Source organism: Paramormyrops kingsleyae, chromosome 1, assembly GCF_048594095.1.
Source record: "Paramormyrops kingsleyae isolate MSU_618 chromosome 1, PKINGS_0.4, whole genome shotgun sequence".
NCBI lineage: Eukaryota > Metazoa > Chordata > Actinopteri > Osteoglossiformes > Mormyridae > Paramormyrops > Paramormyrops kingsleyae.
The window spans coordinates 28,052,084-28,070,481 of record NC_132797.1 but is presented as its reverse complement, the minus strand read 5'-3'; the positions used below and the strand labels follow the sequence as shown (position 1 = coordinate 28,070,481).

General features: G+C 41.7%; 2 protein-coding genes across 7 annotated transcripts; one reads left to right on the top strand and one right to left on the bottom strand.

The window, feature by feature from the left end:
• Nucleotides 1–9,599: 9,599 nt before the first annotated feature.
• Nucleotides 9,600–14,224, top strand: bphl (biphenyl hydrolase like). Of its 6 annotated transcripts, none has more exons than XM_023823561.2 (7): nucleotides 9,600–9,769; nucleotides 11,217–11,314; nucleotides 11,415–11,581; nucleotides 11,871–12,024; nucleotides 12,417–12,548; nucleotides 12,707–12,854; nucleotides 13,117–14,224. In XM_023823561.2, exons 2-7 carry the CDS (start codon nucleotides 11,218–11,220, stop codon nucleotides 13,205–13,207), a joined length of 789 nt encoding a protein of 262 aa, XP_023679329.1. In that variant the 5' UTR covers nucleotides 9,600–9,769; nucleotide 11,217; the 3' UTR covers nucleotides 13,208–14,224. The 6 variants fall into 6 exon arrangements, with proteins under 6 accessions (XP_023679329.1, XP_023679327.1, XP_023679330.1 ...); XM_023823559.2 differs by lacking the exon at nucleotides 9,600–9,769 and adding an exon at nucleotides 10,515–10,930; XM_023823562.2 differs by lacking the exon at nucleotides 9,600–9,769 and adding an exon at nucleotides 10,829–10,959 and having other exon boundaries at nucleotides 11,419–11,581.
• Nucleotides 14,225–14,769: 545 nt separating this feature from the next.
• LOC111850126 (tubulin beta-2A chain) lies at nucleotides 14,770–18,195 on the bottom strand. The gene is made up of 4 exons (XM_023823695.2): nucleotides 17,967–18,195; nucleotides 17,364–17,472; nucleotides 16,718–16,828; nucleotides 14,770–16,274 (listed from the first exon to the last, which is right to left on the bottom strand). Exons 1-4 carry the CDS (start codon nucleotides 18,021–18,023, stop codon nucleotides 15,214–15,216), a joined length of 1,338 nt encoding a protein of 445 aa, XP_023679463.1. The 5' UTR covers nucleotides 18,024–18,195; the 3' UTR covers nucleotides 14,770–15,213.
• Nucleotides 18,196–18,398: the final 203 nt, after the last annotated feature.

The following is an 18,398-nucleotide window of genomic DNA, read 5'->3' as shown; positions in this document are numbered from 1 at the left end:
ATTTGGACCTATGCTCCTGCAACCTTCCCATGCCTCACAAGCCTTTGCTTGCTCATGTGCCACATCTTCGTTATATATGAGTGTCTCTGCTTAGGTAAGGAGTGTGACTCCCACAACAGAGTCTTCTAGCCCGACTTTAAGTAATAACAGGACAACATCCTAATATTCTACAAATGTCCATAGTGCTCTATCAACAACTATAGACATGGTGGAACAAGAAATACTTTTTATGCAAAATACAGATTTACTGGTTTTATTGAAATGTTTTATACATTGAATTAAGATTTTAGTATTAATTTAGTATTCATCAGGAATACTAGAGAATAGCTATTTGTAACAGTACTCCATACAGTTGGTATTGCAATAAGCAATATTGGAAGGAAGGAAGTACACTTCCACTTTATACAGGATAAACTGTTATTTGAGATGGATAGAAAAAAAGATGGATGGAAAGATGAAAGATTGCTAAATGTTTGGGAGGGTGATGGTGTAGAACAGTGTAGACAACAGGCTGGACAAGAAAACTTACAAAGCGGGCAAATTTTCACAATTTCGGTTCTACAAATAACTACTGTTCTTGAAAAATAAATTCACACTTTTAGACATATGAAAAAAAAATGCCTTCCAAAATATGACAATATGACAACATTTGCTGTCAGATGCTGTCAGCGCTCTGGCAACTTGCTGCTGATTCATCTCTCATGATTTCTAGATTCCGATCTGTGATAAAGAAAATTGAAGGTCGGCTCTTAGTCATGCATGGATAAAGCAGCTCTGAAATGTACTCTGCCCCTAAAACTGCCCTAACTGGCACCAAAGAGGTGTTTCTCTTTCACACCCCCTTCTCTTAAAAAGAGAACAAGACTAGGAACTGGTGAAAAAAATAAACAGACATTCCAAAACTTGGTGCTGATTAAGTCTTACCCGTAAAACCAGCTCTGGGTGCTTTTCTGAATCTGCTCTGAAAGGTGCATCCTGTTTTCGTTTTTATCTGCGCTGTGTCTGATTAGCAAGAAGACCCAAAGTTGTATAATTCGCAGTTATTCATATTTTTATAGCACTTTCCAGGTAGACGCCTGTCTTCACTATGAACATTACATTTATATAGCGCTTTTCAAGACACCCAAAGAACTTTACAGAACCAATGGGGAACCACTTCAACCACCACCACTGTGTTGCCCCCACCTGGATGGCAGCCGAATAGTAGCTAAGGTGATGAACGGGCAGGAGAGAATTCACCAATTAAATATAGGGGATGATTAGGAGGCCAGATTCGAAAGGGCTACAGTCAGCAGTTTTAGCCAGGGCGTGAGGGTACAGCCCAGGGATCTTTTATGACCCCAGAGAGTCAAGACCTCAATTTCATGTCTCATCCAAAGGATGGCACCATTTTTACAGTACAGCATCCCTATCACTGCACTGAGGTATTGGGATTCACCCAGACCACAGGATGGGCTTCCCCACTGGCCACATCAACTCACTTTCCTAATTTGTCTCCCATCCGAAAACTGGCCAAGCCCAAACCAGCTTAGTTTCAGACGGATTACCTCATCTGAAATGCAGATAGTATGGCTGCTGGCAACAATATGTAACACTATAACATTTGACTTTAATTTTTGTTCAGAGTCTGGAGCATCTAGGGCAAACATCATTGTCATGTACCTTTCCTCTTTGTCTCTGTGTGTATAAGCCTTGTGTCAAGATTTATACATAGTATTCAGTATAGGACAGTGCTTCCCAGCCCAGTCCTCAGGGACCCCAAACGGACCACGTTTTTGCTCCCTCCCAGCTCTCTGCCAGACAGTCCTCACATTCCTGGGAGCCCCCGGGGACTGTGTTGGGAAACACTGGTATAGAATATTTAGCGTAGAATTTTAGACCAACATGATCATATGAAAAGTGTGGGTAGTACTGCAGCCTTACAATTTAGGGGTTGGAGGTTCAAATCCCACCCATCTCTCTGTATATACAGGTGGCATGTTCTTCCCATGTGTGTGTAAGATCCCTCCCTAGGTTCCAGAGGCATGCAGTTTGGCAAATCTTGTCTAGGTTGCCACCTGCCTTGTGCTCTTTGCTTTATGAAATAGGATCCAGGTTTACCATCTGTGTGGATGGATGGCCAATCATATGACCCAAATTAAAGAATGCTGGTACTTTCTAGCGAATCACCTGTGATTTGCCCTCGTTGAGGAGTGATACACTGTGCTGTGTGCCACAGTTGTGAATTCTGATGAGCTAACAAATGAAGCAGAGAAGAAGTAGCTATTAACTAATGGTTAATACTAATTACTAATGGTTTACCAACTTGTCATCAAGGAAATGAGGTTTAATAGCAAGATAATGGAATTATTTTCACTGGGTCTCTCTCACAAAACAACAATGTAGTTTTGTAATTTTCTTGTGAATGGGAAACTTTTTACCTGTAAGTCAAAATATTGCTACTGTTTTCGTGAAGACGCTCAGTTTATCTTCTACATCCAGTGACATCTTATTTCCAGTTGCTAAATGTTTGTTACGCTTCCATTTTGTGGTACTTTATTTATAGCAACACTGTGAGTCTGATTTGTAGTTTCGATTTGTGGTTTTGTGTTTGATGACATGAGAGAAAAGAAGAAAAAAAGACAGCGGAGGTGTTTACAGAAACCATTGAACTATTGTGCTTCCTTTGAGTGCAGTTTCAGCAGACTGGTGCACACTCCTGAAAGTTTGAAGAAACATCCAGGCTGGTGGTTTCTAATTGTTTTCAGGGAGAAAGTGAAATTTGTTATTTTTACCTTGTATACACAAGTAGCATCTGATTTGTATTGGCTGAGTCACACTGCCTGGAAAATTCACAAAAGGGCTTTTAGAAGATCTAGAATTACATCCTAACTCAATAAAAATGGTTATTTCTATTCTTTATGCGCTGTACCTGTAACCTCTAGTGGGTTTGACAAAATATCTCCACAAGCTCTCCGATGTATCACTTTTAGATGACAAATCCAAAGCAAAGGTGGGGGAATTTCAATCCATGGCCCAGTACTGGGGAATATCGTGCAGGTTGCCGTTATGTAGGTGAGCTGGGGACACAAACCCACTCTGTGTTTACCCCCTGCAAAGAAGGCTTCATATGTGAAGGCAAGGGACGTGTAATGCTTATAGTGGAGGAGATGGAAGAATAGAGGAAATTTGAGCGCTTTCAAGAGCACGTGGGCATCTTGGCGGCCGGGGATGCCCCACTGCCTCATACAGAACAACAAGGAAGACTGACGTTGCATGACGCTATGGTTGGCTGCCAATTTGTGCCAGAGTAAATATCTACCTGAGCCATGCAATAGATAGGAACACAGTTTCCTGAACTAACACAACTTATAACACATGTACAATTAGCTGGTCTTATTACATTTGTGTTATAGATAAAAGATTATAACACTGAAGTTTGGGATCTTATGTGTCACATTGACAATTATCCTGCTCTGATTGCCCTTATGTGTTGCACCTGTGTATTCCCCTATATTTAAAGAATCTTGGCTAACGAGTCGAGCATTCGTTGCGTGTGTTGTGGCTAGTGTTGTCTTTGCTGCAGTGGTGTCCGTGTCTTTGTTACTCCATCAGTCTTCAACCCTGTGTGTTGCTTATGTAATAAACCTCCTGTACTCGCATCTGCACCCCAGTCTTCCTTCACCCCTGCCTGGCCATTTGTGACACATGTATTTGTTTTCAAAAGAAAATAGCAAATTTGATTTGGTTGTGTGGACCTTGGACCAAATTTACATTCATTTCCATATGTGTAAGTCTATTAAACAATTATTAAACAATGCTGAGACAAATTAAACTATAGTCAAAAAAGGTTTAATAAAAATTCCTTTGCGTGATGTCAGGTCTCATCCTTAGAGATTGAGTGAGGAGCTCAGACTTTCAGGAGGGGGTGACCCAGGACATGCTGGAGAGGTCTCAGCTGGGTTCGAAATGCATTGGTATCCCCTAGAAAAGCTGGAGGAGGTGGCTAGGGAGATGGTGTCTGGGCATCTCTGCTCAGCAGTGGTGGAGGAAGTACTGAAGCTTAGTACTTAAATAAAACTACAAATATCCTGCAAAATATGTACTCAAGTAAAAGTAGAAGTGCTACATCAACAATCTTACTTAAGTGAAAGTACTAAGTACTTACTTTTAAATTTACTTTAAAGTATTTTTTTAAAGTAAAAGTACTCACACAATGGTTTGTCTCAACGTCTTGGGTGTGCCATTTTGTAAAAGAATAGTAGATATACTGACTTACGCCTCTACCGATGTCATTGCTCGTAATAATATAAGCAACTATACAGTATATGTGTATTGGAAAATTTGGTGTGCTTATTGTGCGTGCACTCTGCAAAACTGTGTGTACCCTAACTTAGAATTATGTGGATGACAAGTTATCTACTAGGTATTACCCACTAATATACAATTAAGATAAGCCAATCAGGACATGATATATCTTTATATCATTTATGTACTTGCAAAACTATTCAACACATCTGTTAAGAGCAGTAAAAGGGAGACACAACAGTAACCAAACACTAGTGGTGGGGTGACGCCATGTTGAATGTCTAGTCTTCTTGATATCCAGCCAGTCTACCAGCTCGTGCTGCTAATTGACGCGCGCTCTGCCATCATTGGAGCTAATAAAGCCACCTGATTGGTAGGAAATGGCAAACAACGCCAGAACGCAACAGGCTAACTATTTTTTCATGCAAGATTTTGAGGAAATTGTGTTCATAAAATGTAACGACTAACGGCATAAATTGTAGAAATGTAGTGGAGTACAAAGTACAGATAATTGCCGCAAAATGTAATGGAGTAAAATAAAAAGTAGCCTATGCATTATTATTTTTACTTAAGTAAAGTACAGATACATAAAAATGTACTTAAGTACAGTAACGAAGTACAAATACTTTGTTACATTCCACCACTGCTGCTCAGGCTACCGCCCCAATGACCCTAGAGACCCGGATTAGCGGTGAAGGATGGATGGATGGATGGATGGTTTCTCAAAAAATGCCGTAGATGCTATCTGTTGACCAGAAGGTGGAACCCTGTGCTTCGGGATTAGTGAAAAAGTGCAGAAATACACACGTAATAAACAATGATGATAACAGGATTGCAAGCTCTCACGCATCTGGCGTGACTCTCACGCTTTCAGACACAAACGCTCACGCAAGAAACCTTACGGCAAGTCTATATTATTCCATTATAAACCTCAGATTAGCTACATCAAAACCGCTGGGGTAGTTTGCAAACCTTACAGGTTATTAACAAGGTATTAAACTCTTACATACATGTGTAAGTGGGTGTGCATACATCTCGAACTGAAAATCTCACGCCATCCAGCTGATTAAAGTTGGCAACCCTATAATTTGTGAAATGTAAAAATAAATAATAAAAAAACTCACATTTACTAGCCTTTGCCGATGTTATTTTTGCAAGACGTAATGCCACGTTAATTACCACACTAGTCACCTTAATATTAGGACGCAGTAGTGCAACAGAGAAAGTTAGAGAAAGCTTGAGAAATACAAGATTTTTTTTGTGCGGGCACTGCCATCTACAGTTTGGAGTAATAATGACACTATTTTCAAAAACTCATCCGTTTATTAGTCAGCGTTGTTGATTTTCTTCATGTAGTAATGAAAATTATTCTTAAGATTAATATATTCTTAATCTTCTTCAAATTAAACGTGCAATAGAATCCCCAATCTTTTATTAGACTAAAATAGTTTTGTACACGTTTTCACAAAGACAGATAGACTCCAATTTTGTGTTGAAAATATGTATGTGATACTGAACATGCACGGTACAGTGCATGCATTGTACCTTTGTCTTAGTCAGGAACCTGTGGTGACTTCACGAAATACCATAAAATGCTGTCACATTACAGGAGGCAGTCCTGTAATGGTTTGCAAATACTTTGCATTAGATAATGTGTACATATTCATATTGATATTTTTATTTTATGTCTGTTTAAGTGAAGAACATCTTCTTAAACTAATTATGAGAAAGTAATTAAAACTGTAGCTATGTCTTAGTCAAGTTTTCGATTTAAATTATGCGTAGGGCCCAAATGATATCATTTATGAGTTGTGTGTGTGTGTGGGGGGGTCTATTTGCAAAATATATAGTACAAAAATGCTGATGGTTAGACAGAATTTTCAGTGCCATTTTATCAATAAGGCTAAAGAGTTTAAGAATGATTTATAATCAGGTTACTAATTAGGTTGTAGCACTATGTAAATTATTAATAGACAATTTTAAACAATTTATAACACAGTTTTCTTTTTATTAATCATTTACTACCATTTACAAGTGGCAAAAGGGAGCCTTATTGTAAAGTGGTACCAAATTTTCTGTTTAAGGATTTAATCTATGAATTCGACTACAGCATGTGGTTTAAGCACAATGTCAGGGCTCAATGGCATTTAACTTAATACGTAATATGAATATATGAAGACACGCAGTCTGTTATCATTATAATCATAATCATACATCGATCAGCGATAACATTAAAATCACCTGCCTAATATTGTGTGGGTCTCCCTCGAACTGCCAAAACAGCTCTGACTCCTCGAGGCATCGACACCACAAGACCTCTGAAGGTGTCCTGTGGTATCTGACACCAAGAGGTTAGCAGCAGATGCTGCAAGATGTGAGGTGGAGTCTCCATGGATCAGACTTATTTGTCCAGCACGTCCTACAGATGCTCATTTGGATTGCGATCTGGGGAATTTGGAGGGCAAGTCAATACCTTCAAACCATTCCTGAACAATTTTTGCAATGTGGCAGTGTGCATTATCCTGCTGAAAGAGGCCACTGCCAGTGGGGAATGCAGTTACCATGAAAGGGTGCACTTGATCTACAGCAATGTTTAGGTAGATGGTGCATGTCAAAGTCACACCCATATGAATGTCAAAATCCAAGGTTTCCCAGCAGAACATTGCTCAGAGTTTCACACTGCCTTGGCCGGCTTGCCTTCTTTCCGTGGTGCATCCTGGAACCATCTCTTCCCCAGGTAAATGACACATGTACCCAGTCGTCCATATGATGTAACAGAAAACTTGACTCGTCAGACCAGGCCACCTTCTTCCATTATTCTATGTTCCAGTTCTAACACTCACATGCCCATTGTGGACATCATGGGCAGTGGAAAGGGGTCAGCATGGGCACTCTGACCGGTCTGTGGCGACGCAGCCCCACATGCAGCAAACTACGATGCACTGTGTGTTCTGACAACTTTCTATCATAGCTAGCTCTCACTCCCCATGTGAATTTATGAGCCTTGGCCACCCATGACCCCATTGTCAGTTCACCAGTTGGCCTTCCTTAGTCCAGTTTTGGTAGGTACTGATCCTGCATACCACGAACATCCCACAAGACCTGCTGTTTTGGAGATGCTCTGACCCAGTCATCTAGCCATCACAATTTGACCCTTGCCAAAGTTGCTCAGATCCTTATGCTTGCCTATTTGTCCTGCTTCCAACACATCAACTTCAAGAAGTAACTTTTCACTTGCCTAATATATAATGGCACCCTTGACATGTGCCCTTGTAAGGAGATCATCAATGTTACACACTTCACCTGTCAGTGGTTTTAATGTTATGGCTGATAGGTGTAGTTCCCTGTCATCCAAGCCCGTTTATTACACCTGCAACCTGCAGTCTCTTTTCTACAGAAGTGATTATGATCAGTGTGCAGGACTCGCTCTGAGGACATCATCAGCAAGCAGCTCTGCGGGAGCTTTGGAAAGGTCCGGCTCTCTCCTTACTGGACTCTGGGAAAGGTGGTTCTGAAAGCGGCGTACATCGGCCCACCAAAGAACATGTAAGTCACCTCTTTGTTGCTCACCATTCCTGGCACCATTTTCTCGTTTGCCGAACAGTTAAGGAATTGGTGCACTACAACCATTAGGCCTAAACATAAGTAATAAAATAAAAGTAATTAAAAATGACGAGCACAAACCATTATATAAGGAGAATGTTGTGAAACTTTTTCTAAGAATTAAAGATCGAAAATGTCAAGCACAATGAAATACACCAAGATCCTGTATTGACAAGTGAGTTGAACCACTCCATAAAGCCCTCCTTCATCACGTCCCAAAGACCTTCAATGAGGTTAAGGTCACAACTCTGAGGTGACCAAGTCACACGTGAAAATGATTCCTCATGCTCCCTGAACCACTCTTTGACAATTTGAACCCATTGAATCTTGGCATTCTTGTCCTGGAATATGCCCATGCCAACAGGGAGGAAAAAATCCATTGATGATGGATGGAGGTGTAACCTGGCTATTCAGTAGATTCAGGTACTCAGCTGACTTTACTTTACTGCTGCATAATGTTGCAGGACTGTAATAATGATCTAGTCATTAGCTTTTAAGTATTTGCTGATATAAATTCAAATGGTGACCTTTTTTTTGGACGGGCAGTGTTTTTTTTTTGTATATTGCATAGTCTACTATAGTATATTTTTACACTCGTAGGCCTACAGCCAAAAGTAAATTGAAGTGACTTTTTTTTGCTAGCTGTGATTATTGCATTCACCGTTTAAAAATAAAAAAGTTTTATACACTTTTAACACCAGCCGGTCCAGGGACTACAGGTGTGAATTAGCAATAGTGCTATAACCTGGTACATAGCATCTCTCCTTTTTTTGAGGTTAATGTATTTTGTACATTGTCCCTGTTCAAATAAATAAATAAACTAAAAATCAAAAATCATAAAGCATTTCTAAATAACTTAGATATTAATAAATCTTGTCGTTATGAATTGATCTTTAAGGAAGATGTGAGGTTGCTTGTGAAAGAAGGTGTGGAAATCTACAAACGGACCCATTACCATGTGGTCAAGCTTTCTTAGTGATTTTGGAGAACAGAGCCTACCTAGAGCCTAAAGCCTAGTTCATACTTCTCTTTACTGTGTGCATTTTCAGGCTGGGGTCAGTCACGGTCAGTGCATACATACAGCAGAATACTAAACTAGGAGAGGGCAGGTGTATTGCAACAAACACAAATACAAGCAGTGTAGTGAAACAGGTAAACTATTATGAACAGTCATTAGTCAAGTCTTAGGCGATATTATGGTAATAAGGCATATCCACAGTATTTTTAAATCTTTAAGACAAAATCAGCTCGGTGAATTTTATTGGCAAAAATTCACAATACTGGAATAGTGTTGCTTAACATACCATATACCTCGATATAATATCTGGACAGTATGAAAAATCATACAGCTGCTCACCATAACTACTACTAATAAAACACCAACTATTCATCCTCTACTATTTCGTTGTTGACCGCTGATCTGTGAAAGTCCAGGCTGCCACCTACTGGAAACACTTCATCAATTATCTTGCACATGCGCGGTCGATGTTTCTAGTAGACGTAGGGTGAATCTCAATACTAAGAACACAAAGACTGCGCATGTGCAAGAAAAATATAGCAAGATCACGAGGACAGAGAACACACCAATTGTGGATTGAGACAGATGATGGGCGCTTCTGTATTTGCATAATATTATGTGCCCAACACATTCAGTTTCAAGGTTGATTTCAGTCATCGAATGTGTTGAACAAACATAATGCATCCATCTTTTTTCCTTTAGCAGTTCATCCTGTGCAGTGTAATAATGAGCCTGGAGTCTATCCCAGGAAGCATAGGGCATAAGGATGAAGGAACTATTTAATGTCTTTGCAGTGTGGAGGGAAGATGCATATAGTGACAGTGCTAACAAGTGCCTCCTACAGATTTGCATTAGCAATTGGTAAGCATCATAAATCTCATAACTTTATGTTTATAAAGCAAATCCTACAAAGACAGCTGGTAGTTGAACTGAAGATGACAATATTTAACAGGGAATTTAACTTTACACCCCAGTGTTTTAAGCAGTATCTCAGTATTTTATAATCCTGGACTGGCTATAGTAGGGAATTGAACTTGAAATTATCTGGGAATTATCATCTCATTGTGACAATAACTCAAGAAATCTGGCCTTAATTTAATCTGGGAAACAGCTTTATATTTACTATTAGCTGTTCAGGGATTCCAGAGTATGTATTTAAAAAGGCTGGAAGCATGTAGCCTATGTAATTTAACAGGTACTTTTAATTTACTTCATTAACTTCTTATATGGAGGCAGTTCAACTATATAAATCAAGAGATTATGTCTCTCGTTAATAAGCAATAATGAGCTATATGGTTCCTTATTTACAAGCAGAACATTATTTTCTTTTTTAATACTGGGAAGTGCTGGGCGACCGTTGACACTGACAAGTGTACATTTAGTTTAACACTGAAATTATTTCAAGTAATGAAAACTAAAACATTTCCCTTGGGTTATGGAAAGTTTGCTGTTAAATACAAAATACGATAAAACAAATTTCCTATGTAATAAGCATGGTGTGTGTCTTAAGTATTCGTTTGATCTTGTTATCTATTTATTTAACTGGAAAGTCATACTTGCATGTGGGGGGAAAAACTAGGTTTCCTGGAGACTGCTGAGGCATAATATAGGTAGATGTTCGAGGAAATTTGTCATATCGCAGTAGGACTACACTTCCTTTAATTCTACAGAAAGACAATCATGTTTAATCATCGTGGACAAGTGTTCATCGCAAACCACAATATTTCGATCCTTAAGTTTCGGTTCTACATTTTCGTAAATTAAATAGTCCACTTGGTCCCCCTCAGGGATATGTAACCAGCATACCACATTTGTCAAAGCTTTCTTATTGCCTAATTTTTGCTGTCTTATTGCCTAAAAAAACAACAACAACAAAATTTACGATTTGATCGGGTTCAGCGAGGACGCAGCGGGAAATATGGCAGCTAGTCTGGGGTTATGCTGCAGGAGAGGAGCGCGATGCACGTTTCTCACACACCGAAAGGACGTCGGAAAAACGCTGCAAAGAGCCCTTTCCCTTCGGTAAAACTACTACTGGTCGTTTCCGTAGTGTATGTGCTTCGGTGCAAGTTTTTTTTTTTTACATATAGAACACTTACTGTACGACGAGTAATAAATCGCTTATGGCCTAAATCGAAAGCATTCTCACACCGCTAAAGAAGCGAAACTTTTGAATAAGAGATTAAATGTTGAGAACTTTGAGACAGTTGACCATGCGTTAGACTTGTACACAAAGTATAATTAATGCAAGGTAACCTTGTTTACAAAAATAGTTTCATTAAATGGTATTCTTTCATTAATACCGCAGAATGGACTCGGGTAAACAGAAAGTCAATGGAAGTGAACTGTTTTACCGACGGACTGGAAGAGGGGATCATGTCGTTTTGCTTCTTCCCGGAGCATTAGGTAAAACAATCCGTTTGCATTTACAACATATGCTGCACAGAAAAGACTTTTAAAATATTAAATAAAGCTGAAATACTTGTGTATTCGTATTGTTGGCCAGGCAGCGGGCAGACGGACTTCGGGCCGCAGTTAAAGGATTTGAGCAAAGAGCGTTTCACGCTAGTTTCCTATGACCCAAGAGGTTATGGACGCTCTAGGCCGCCTGATAGAGACTTTCCGCCCGACTTTTTTGACAGAGATGCCAAGGACGCCGTGGACCTTATGCAGGTGAGAGCATGACCGTGCCAGACCACCTCACGTTCCGAGTGCAGATCGTTGTCCTTATTTATGTTGCATGGGAATGCATAGTACTGCAGTGAAATACGAATGTTCAAATGCAGCTAAACCTGTGTTGTGCAGTGAGCGATCACACACTAACTTTAAGGTATCTGCATAAAAGCAGTGTCCTACTATTCTTCATTGACCATAGCCAGAGTGGGTGGGGTTTGATATCCCTGGGTAAGTGGTTCGCTGTGTGTATAGTTGCCCGTATCATAAAACAGTTTATTAACTCTAGACTTTAGGGTTTGGCAAATTCTCTTTACTGGGGTGGAGCGACGGCGGTATAACAGCGTTGATCGCCGCTGCGCGGAACCGCTCCTCCGTCAAAAAGTTGGTCATCTGGGGGGCCAACGCTTACGTATCGGATCAGGACGTGAAGATATACAACGGTAAACAGACGCTACTTATTTCTTATGGGGGTTCGATCGAAGCTTACTAGTGTCTATCACAACACCGAAAACGAATATGGGAAGCACACCATGCAGTGCATGAATGTCCTGCGCTTGTAGACTACGGCAGCAGGTAATTTTTTTATAAGAATCTGAGCAATTAAATTTTAATTCTGGGGGAATATTTTGGAAATTGAAATAGAATTTTTCTTGGTTTTCGGTGGGTTCTGGTCTGTATTACTGACCAGTAGCTATGCTGGTTTGGAAAAGAGCTGCTGTACTGGACCAGTAGTAGTAGTGGTGTGCAGGGTAGATCCTTTGAACCATTCGGTGAAACACCTGTTGGCTTCAGGTGGAGTTCCCAATGAATGTCTCTCAATCTTTGTCTCCAGCCATCAAGGACGTGTCCACGTGGAGCAGCAAGATGCGGAAGCCCATGGAGGACATGTATGGACCGGAGTACTTCACTCGGACGTGGGAGGCTTGGGTGGAGGCCATGAGTGATTTCGCTCAGAGGCCAAATGGTGAGTCTGGCTCATGTGGGTGTGGCATCACGCTTAATGTGTAAGAGAGCTGTAAGCTTGGTGTACCTGGTTAAAGCACGGTTGAAGGTGTGAACTGTCCCTTACTTCCAAACGAATGAACATTAGGCGGCTCCCATCTTTTGCTCCCCATATGTGAGGGACGGTGAATGTGATCACTTCAGGAAGCATCTGCCGAGATGTGCTGCCCCGGATTGGCTGCCCCACCCTGATTGTACATGGGGAGAAGGATTCTATGGTGCCTTCCTTCCATCCTCAGTACCTGCTACAGAACATCCAGGGCTCTTGGTGAGTAAGGTGCAGCGTGGGCTAAATGTCAGACCAACCAATCAGAGCAGATCAAAGTATATGGAGAAGCAGTCATCAAACCATCCTTTCTATTAGGATCCTGTATGTTTTGGGTTCATCACCTCATCAGAGCTTTCTTCACCATTTAGGGAGTTTATGTTGGAATACCTACCATACTATAAGTGTAACAAAAGATGAATATATATGTTAAGTGTGGCTCATGTGTATTAATTTTGTGATGTAATGGTTTTTTCACGTTCAGTCTGCATCTGATGCCAGAGGGGAAACACAACCTACACTTAAGATTTGCTGCAGAATTCAACAGGCTTGTCGATGAATTCCTGTGCCAGTGAAAAGCCGGGGACCTGGGACTCTCACATGTGATTTGGTAATGACATAAAATGACAACCGGGGGTAGAAGTCACAAACACTCAGTATGACCTTCATGCATCCCCGTACCTACCATTGAAGACATAGAGGTGAAGTCTGCAGTATTTTTTCTGCATCTCCAATTACCATGATCCAGTATGGGGCATAACCTACGAAGGGCTAACAGTTTTGACCTCAGTATTTTAAAAATCCTGGCTACGGTCCTGCCTTCCTGTCTATAATAACCTTCATCTTACTCGGTATGAATTTCTTTTATGGAAATAAAAACACTCAAGTGAGTATCAGTGTGACCTTTCTAAATTTAAAAGTGGAAGATTATAGAAAAACATGCACTTGTTTAATAGTCAACATGTATTCGTAACGTACCTCTTCTGAAAATATTAAGCTTGTAACTTACCACCATAATGACTGTTTTCATAAATGAAGATGCCCTCTGTGTACCGCTGGTTATAACACCACTGGTCTAGGGCTGACGCGATTAGTCGATGACGTCAACACTGAAAATGCGTCAACATCAATATTTTAAATCAACGCATCGTTTTTTTGCACTATGTATGAGCACCACAGGCGCTGTTTGGGATGATGGACCGCCAAAACCACCGTAAGTGCTCTCTATTCATATTTATTAAATTACCATGAGTACGGAGAGCTTTTTAATACCATTTGTCCTTGTAGTTGCTAAATACACTAAGTATTAAAACCATGAATTTGTCTGCCTGCTGCTTTAGAATTTGCATTATATAAGTGTCTATGAAAATGTTTAGGCTAGAATCTGGTCTTATTCATTGTTTGACGATGCCGATGTGTGTGTTCATGCACTGGGCTTGTTGGGACCAGTGTTGTTATCGAAACTGAAACGAAAATGGACACCAAAGAAAATAATTTGTGAACTGAAAATAAAAACTGTTTACCAAAAAAAGAGTCAGACATTAATCTGCAAAAAGTCTTTTTACCTAGTAAAAGATGTTGTGCCTGCTGAACTGTCCCTTTCTTCATCACCACTTCAATGCTTATTGCTTCCATGATTTACCAAAACAGTAGCATGTGGCATGCTCTCCTACCTGAATTTAATAAGCATAAGGAAATGCCAAATTTATACAGATTTTGGGCAGTACAATACGTATCTCATTAATATTTTAGGTGCACTACTAATTTGCTTATCTAATTGTGGATGTAAGTAATGTCCGTATAGTACCAAAAAGCCGGTGTCCATTATCTAAAGCCCTGCAATGGCATACAGTTTGTTGTCAAAATAGAACTTACTTCAAAGGTCAATTTCATTTTTGGGAGGAAAATTGTTTGGATTAATCGAATAATTGATAAAATAGTCAATAGATTAATCCATAGAATAATAGTCGTTAGTGACAGCCCTACACTGGGCTAATCTGTTATATATCTATATCTAAACCTCAACTTCTGCATTCTAGTAATTATCACAAAGTGGTTTCTACCACCAAGAATTAGACAGTTCTGACAATGACACACCAGGACATTCACATGCAAAATGTTTTTTATTTTTTTTATTTTTTTATTAATGCCAATATTTATTTCATTAGTGCAACTGCATATGTATAGCATGAGATGGTTTCCCATGTTATTACTAACAGTCTAATTGTCAGAAACTTCTTTTGCAACCTCTAGTACCACACAGGAAATTGTCTTAACAGATTTCAGTACTGGACTGAGGCATAGTGTCTAAAAATGGCACGATTTATGAAAAACGGGCCAGTAAGCCAAAGCTGTACTTCTGTACAACTGACACAAGCGCTTCGCTAAAATATTGAGGTGAAAGCGGCAGGAATGCTAGACATTGATTGCATGGAGTTTTTGATGGCGGCCCATGGACTCTTCTTTCCACAAACAGGCCAAAATTCTGAATAAGCAAAATTGTTCCTCTTAGCACATTAGGTTGATTGTTTTAAAGGCTATGAATCTGTGTGCTGTCAAATGGACACGGCCAGCTGTGATGTCACGCCTCATCGTCGAGCTCATCTTCCTCAAACTCGCCCTGCTCATCTGCCGTGGCGTCCTGGTACTGCTGGTATTCGGAAACCAGGTCATTCATATTACTCTCGGCCTCGGTGAACTCCATCTCATCCATACCCTCACCGGTGTACCAGTGCAAGAAGGCCTTGCGGCGGAACATGGCGGTGAACTGCTCGGAGATCCTCCTGAAGAGCTCCTGGATGGCCGTGCTATTGCCAATGAAGGTGGCAGACATCTTGAGGCCACGAGGTGGGATGTCACAGACGGCGGTCTTCACGTTGTTGGGGATCCACTCCACGAAGTAGCTACTGTTCTTGTTCTGGACATTCAACATCTGCTCGTCCACCTCCTTCATGGACATACGACCACGGAATATTGCTGCCACGGTGAGGTAGCGGCCATGACGTGGGTCACAGGCCGCCATCATGTTCTTGGCATCAAACATCTGTTGCGTGAGCTCCGGCACGGTGAGGGCACGGTACTGCTGGCTCCCCCTGCTGGTCAGAGGTGAGAAGCCCGGCATGAAGAAATGCAGACGGGGGAAGGGCACCATGTTGACAGCCAGCTTTCGGAGGTCAGCATTCAGCTGTCCTGGGAATCGCAGGCAGGTGGTAACGCCGCTCATGGTGGCTGACACCAGGTGGTTAAGGTCCCCGTAGGTGGGCGTGGTCAGCTTGAGCGTGCGGAAGCAGATGTCGTAGAGCGCCTCATTGTCGATGCTGTATGTCTCGTCTGTGTTCTCCACCAGTTGGTGCACAGAGAGCGTCGCGTTATAGGGCTCCACCACTGTGTCTGACACTTTGGGCGAGGGCATGACGCTGAAGGTGTTCATGATGCGGTCGGGGTACTCTTCACGGATCTTGCTGATCAGCAGGGTACCCATACCCGAGCCAGTACCCCCACCCAGGGAGTGTGTGAGCTGGAAACCCTGCAGACAGTCACAACTCTCTGCCTCCTTCCTCACCACATCCAGCACTGAGTCCACAAGCTCCGCCCCTTCTGTGTAGTGACCTTTAGCCCAGTTATTACCTGCTCCACTCTGTCCTGCAATCATACACAGATGATCCTATCAAGCCCAAATACATTAAGGCAATTTATTTAGCACAGCTGGAGAATAAATAGTCAGTCTTTTATAACATGACCTAGAAACTCACTTTGTAAAGTGCAGTATATAGCTATATAAAGTTTTCTAATTAACACAACTGAGGACAGAAGCCTCTCTTGCACTAGTTTGAAATGTGTGGTGCTTGCTGACTGGACAAAGCCTCTGTGTTGTCCTTCAGCCTACGCTCCGCAGGACCCTGCTAATAGAGAGGAAGGTCCTCAGAGAGTGTGCTGCTTTGTTTACTACCCGATCACCATCTCCCACTAACATTCACACACTGCAGTGCCTTTCCTATGCCAGCATGTGTCCCCAGCAAACCCTGTTTTCAAATTCACTTTGTCCTCTGTGAAGGTGCCACTTCTGCGGTCACACAGGGCCTTACCGAACACGAAGTTATCTGGTCGGAAAATGTGACCAAATGGACCGGATCTGACCGAGTCCATCGTCCCGGGTTCCAGGTCCACGAGGATGGCACGCGGGACAAATTTGTTGCCTGTGGGAGGAACAGAGAGCCCATTGTGATGCACGTCTCTGAGCCGGCAGCACCTTCTGTGGGGGTCCTGTCAGCAACGCTGGGTGCTCTCTGATGCGGCAAGCCTAGCTGGCAGCATCCGAGAGGAGGGGGAGGTTAAATCTGCTGAATTCTCAAATATACTTCGCTGAAAGCAGGGTGTTGTATTCCTTTCCAACCATATTCCAGAGAGATCGAGGTGCAGAAGGAATAGAGTAAAGGAATTTAGTGTAAAAACGCCTGTAAACAGGTGTGATATGTAAGGTAAAATGTGTTAACGCAGAGATGCAGATTTCTTCCATCCACATGACAATTACAGCTATAGATACCTTGTCTGTTTATCCAGCAGGGTGGAATTATCTTTAGGCAAGGTGGACTGAAATAAATTTAAAGGAATTAGATTAACAGACTAGGAGGAGTGTTGCCTAAGTGTTCCCTAGCTTTTGACGTCGTCGTGAATCACTAAGGAATAGTTTGCGATGGTAAGACGTCTGTCAGTGGCATTTTACGGCTTTACCGATTGCTTCATTGTAGTATACGTTTATTCTCTCCAGCTGCAGGTCGCTGTCTCCGTGGTAACTGCCCGTGGGGTCGATGCCGTGTTCATCACTGATCACTTCCCAGAACTGCAATACAGACCAGGACAAGGTCTGGTTAATGCACCCAAAAACGACACAGTGCACCATACAGTGCGTCTCGTGGGGCAGGAAAATAGATGAATGACATTTAATGACTGCAGCGACAATTTGGGAAAAGGACACACAAGATCCCCCCCCCCCCCAAATGTCTGTCTTGCGGAGCCACTTTCAGTGACCGCACCCATCTCGCAGGCACGCAGCCCATCCGTGTTTTTATGTTACTGGGAAAAACTAGAAAACACGAAAAATTAACCAGCCAAAACTTTAGAACATAATATGGAACGTAAGCCCCACGTCCTATTTTTGAGACAATTGCTATAGAATTGCTATTATTCATTGTTAAGATTATTAATATGCTGTGAAATGATATATTAGTGTATAACTGGCTTTTAGAATTTATATCAATATAACATTTTCATGCACTGATGAGCTTATCGTGATGCTTCAGAAAACTTTCTAAACTAAATTATAAAAATACATACCTTGGCACCTATCTGGTTTCCACACTGACCAGCCTGAATATGTACGATTTCCCTCATGGCTGCTCCCGCTGGTTTGTGCCCCGGTCACACGGCGACCTGTTTCCTCTTTGGTACCCAAATGTCCAGCGAAGATGCGGTTGTGTTCAGCAGTGGGCAGTTATCATTTCTCCGTGGAACTGCGCAGCCGGCAGATGATTGGCTGGCCGCAGGGGGCTGGCTTTCATCGCGTCACCGGCAGCCTATCGCTATGCGGACAGTTCGATGCAGCTGTCGCTGTCGCTTCTCTGAACGCTGGACCACTTTTGCGCTTCTCCGAGTCCGATCTGCACCGGCATTTACACATGAATGTAGTAGCTGTAGATGAGGTTAGACTGAGTGGGTTAGCCTTGGAGTCCATTTGTATTAAATATCTTGGTGCAAATCTTTTAAACT

Bases quoted from the DNA above. Each gene is read 5' to 3' on its own strand.
- bphl (XM_023823558.2), top strand. From the start codon at position 10,847: ATGCTGCAGGAGAGGAGCGCGATGCACGTTTCTCACACACCGAAAGGA. The intron at 11,582-11,870 runs GTGAGAGCATGA...TATTAACTCTAG, and splicing joins ACGCCGTGGACCTTATGCAG to ACTTTAGGGTTTGGCAAATT. The intron at 12,025-12,416 runs GTAAACAGACGC...CTTTGTCTCCAG, and splicing joins GGACGTGAAGATATACAACG to CCATCAAGGACGTGTCCACG.
- LOC111850126 (XM_023823695.2), bottom strand. From the start codon at position 18,023: ATGAGGGAAATCGTACATATTCAGGCTGGTCAGTGTGGAAACCAGATA. The intron at 16,829-17,363 runs GTAAAGCCGTAA...TTCCTCCCACAG, and splicing joins ATACTACAATGAAGCAATCG to GCAACAAATTTGTCCCGCGT. The intron at 16,275-16,717 runs GTAAGGCCCTGT...GTATGATTGCAG, and splicing joins ACCAGATAACTTCGTGTTCG to GACAGAGTGGAGCAGGTAAT.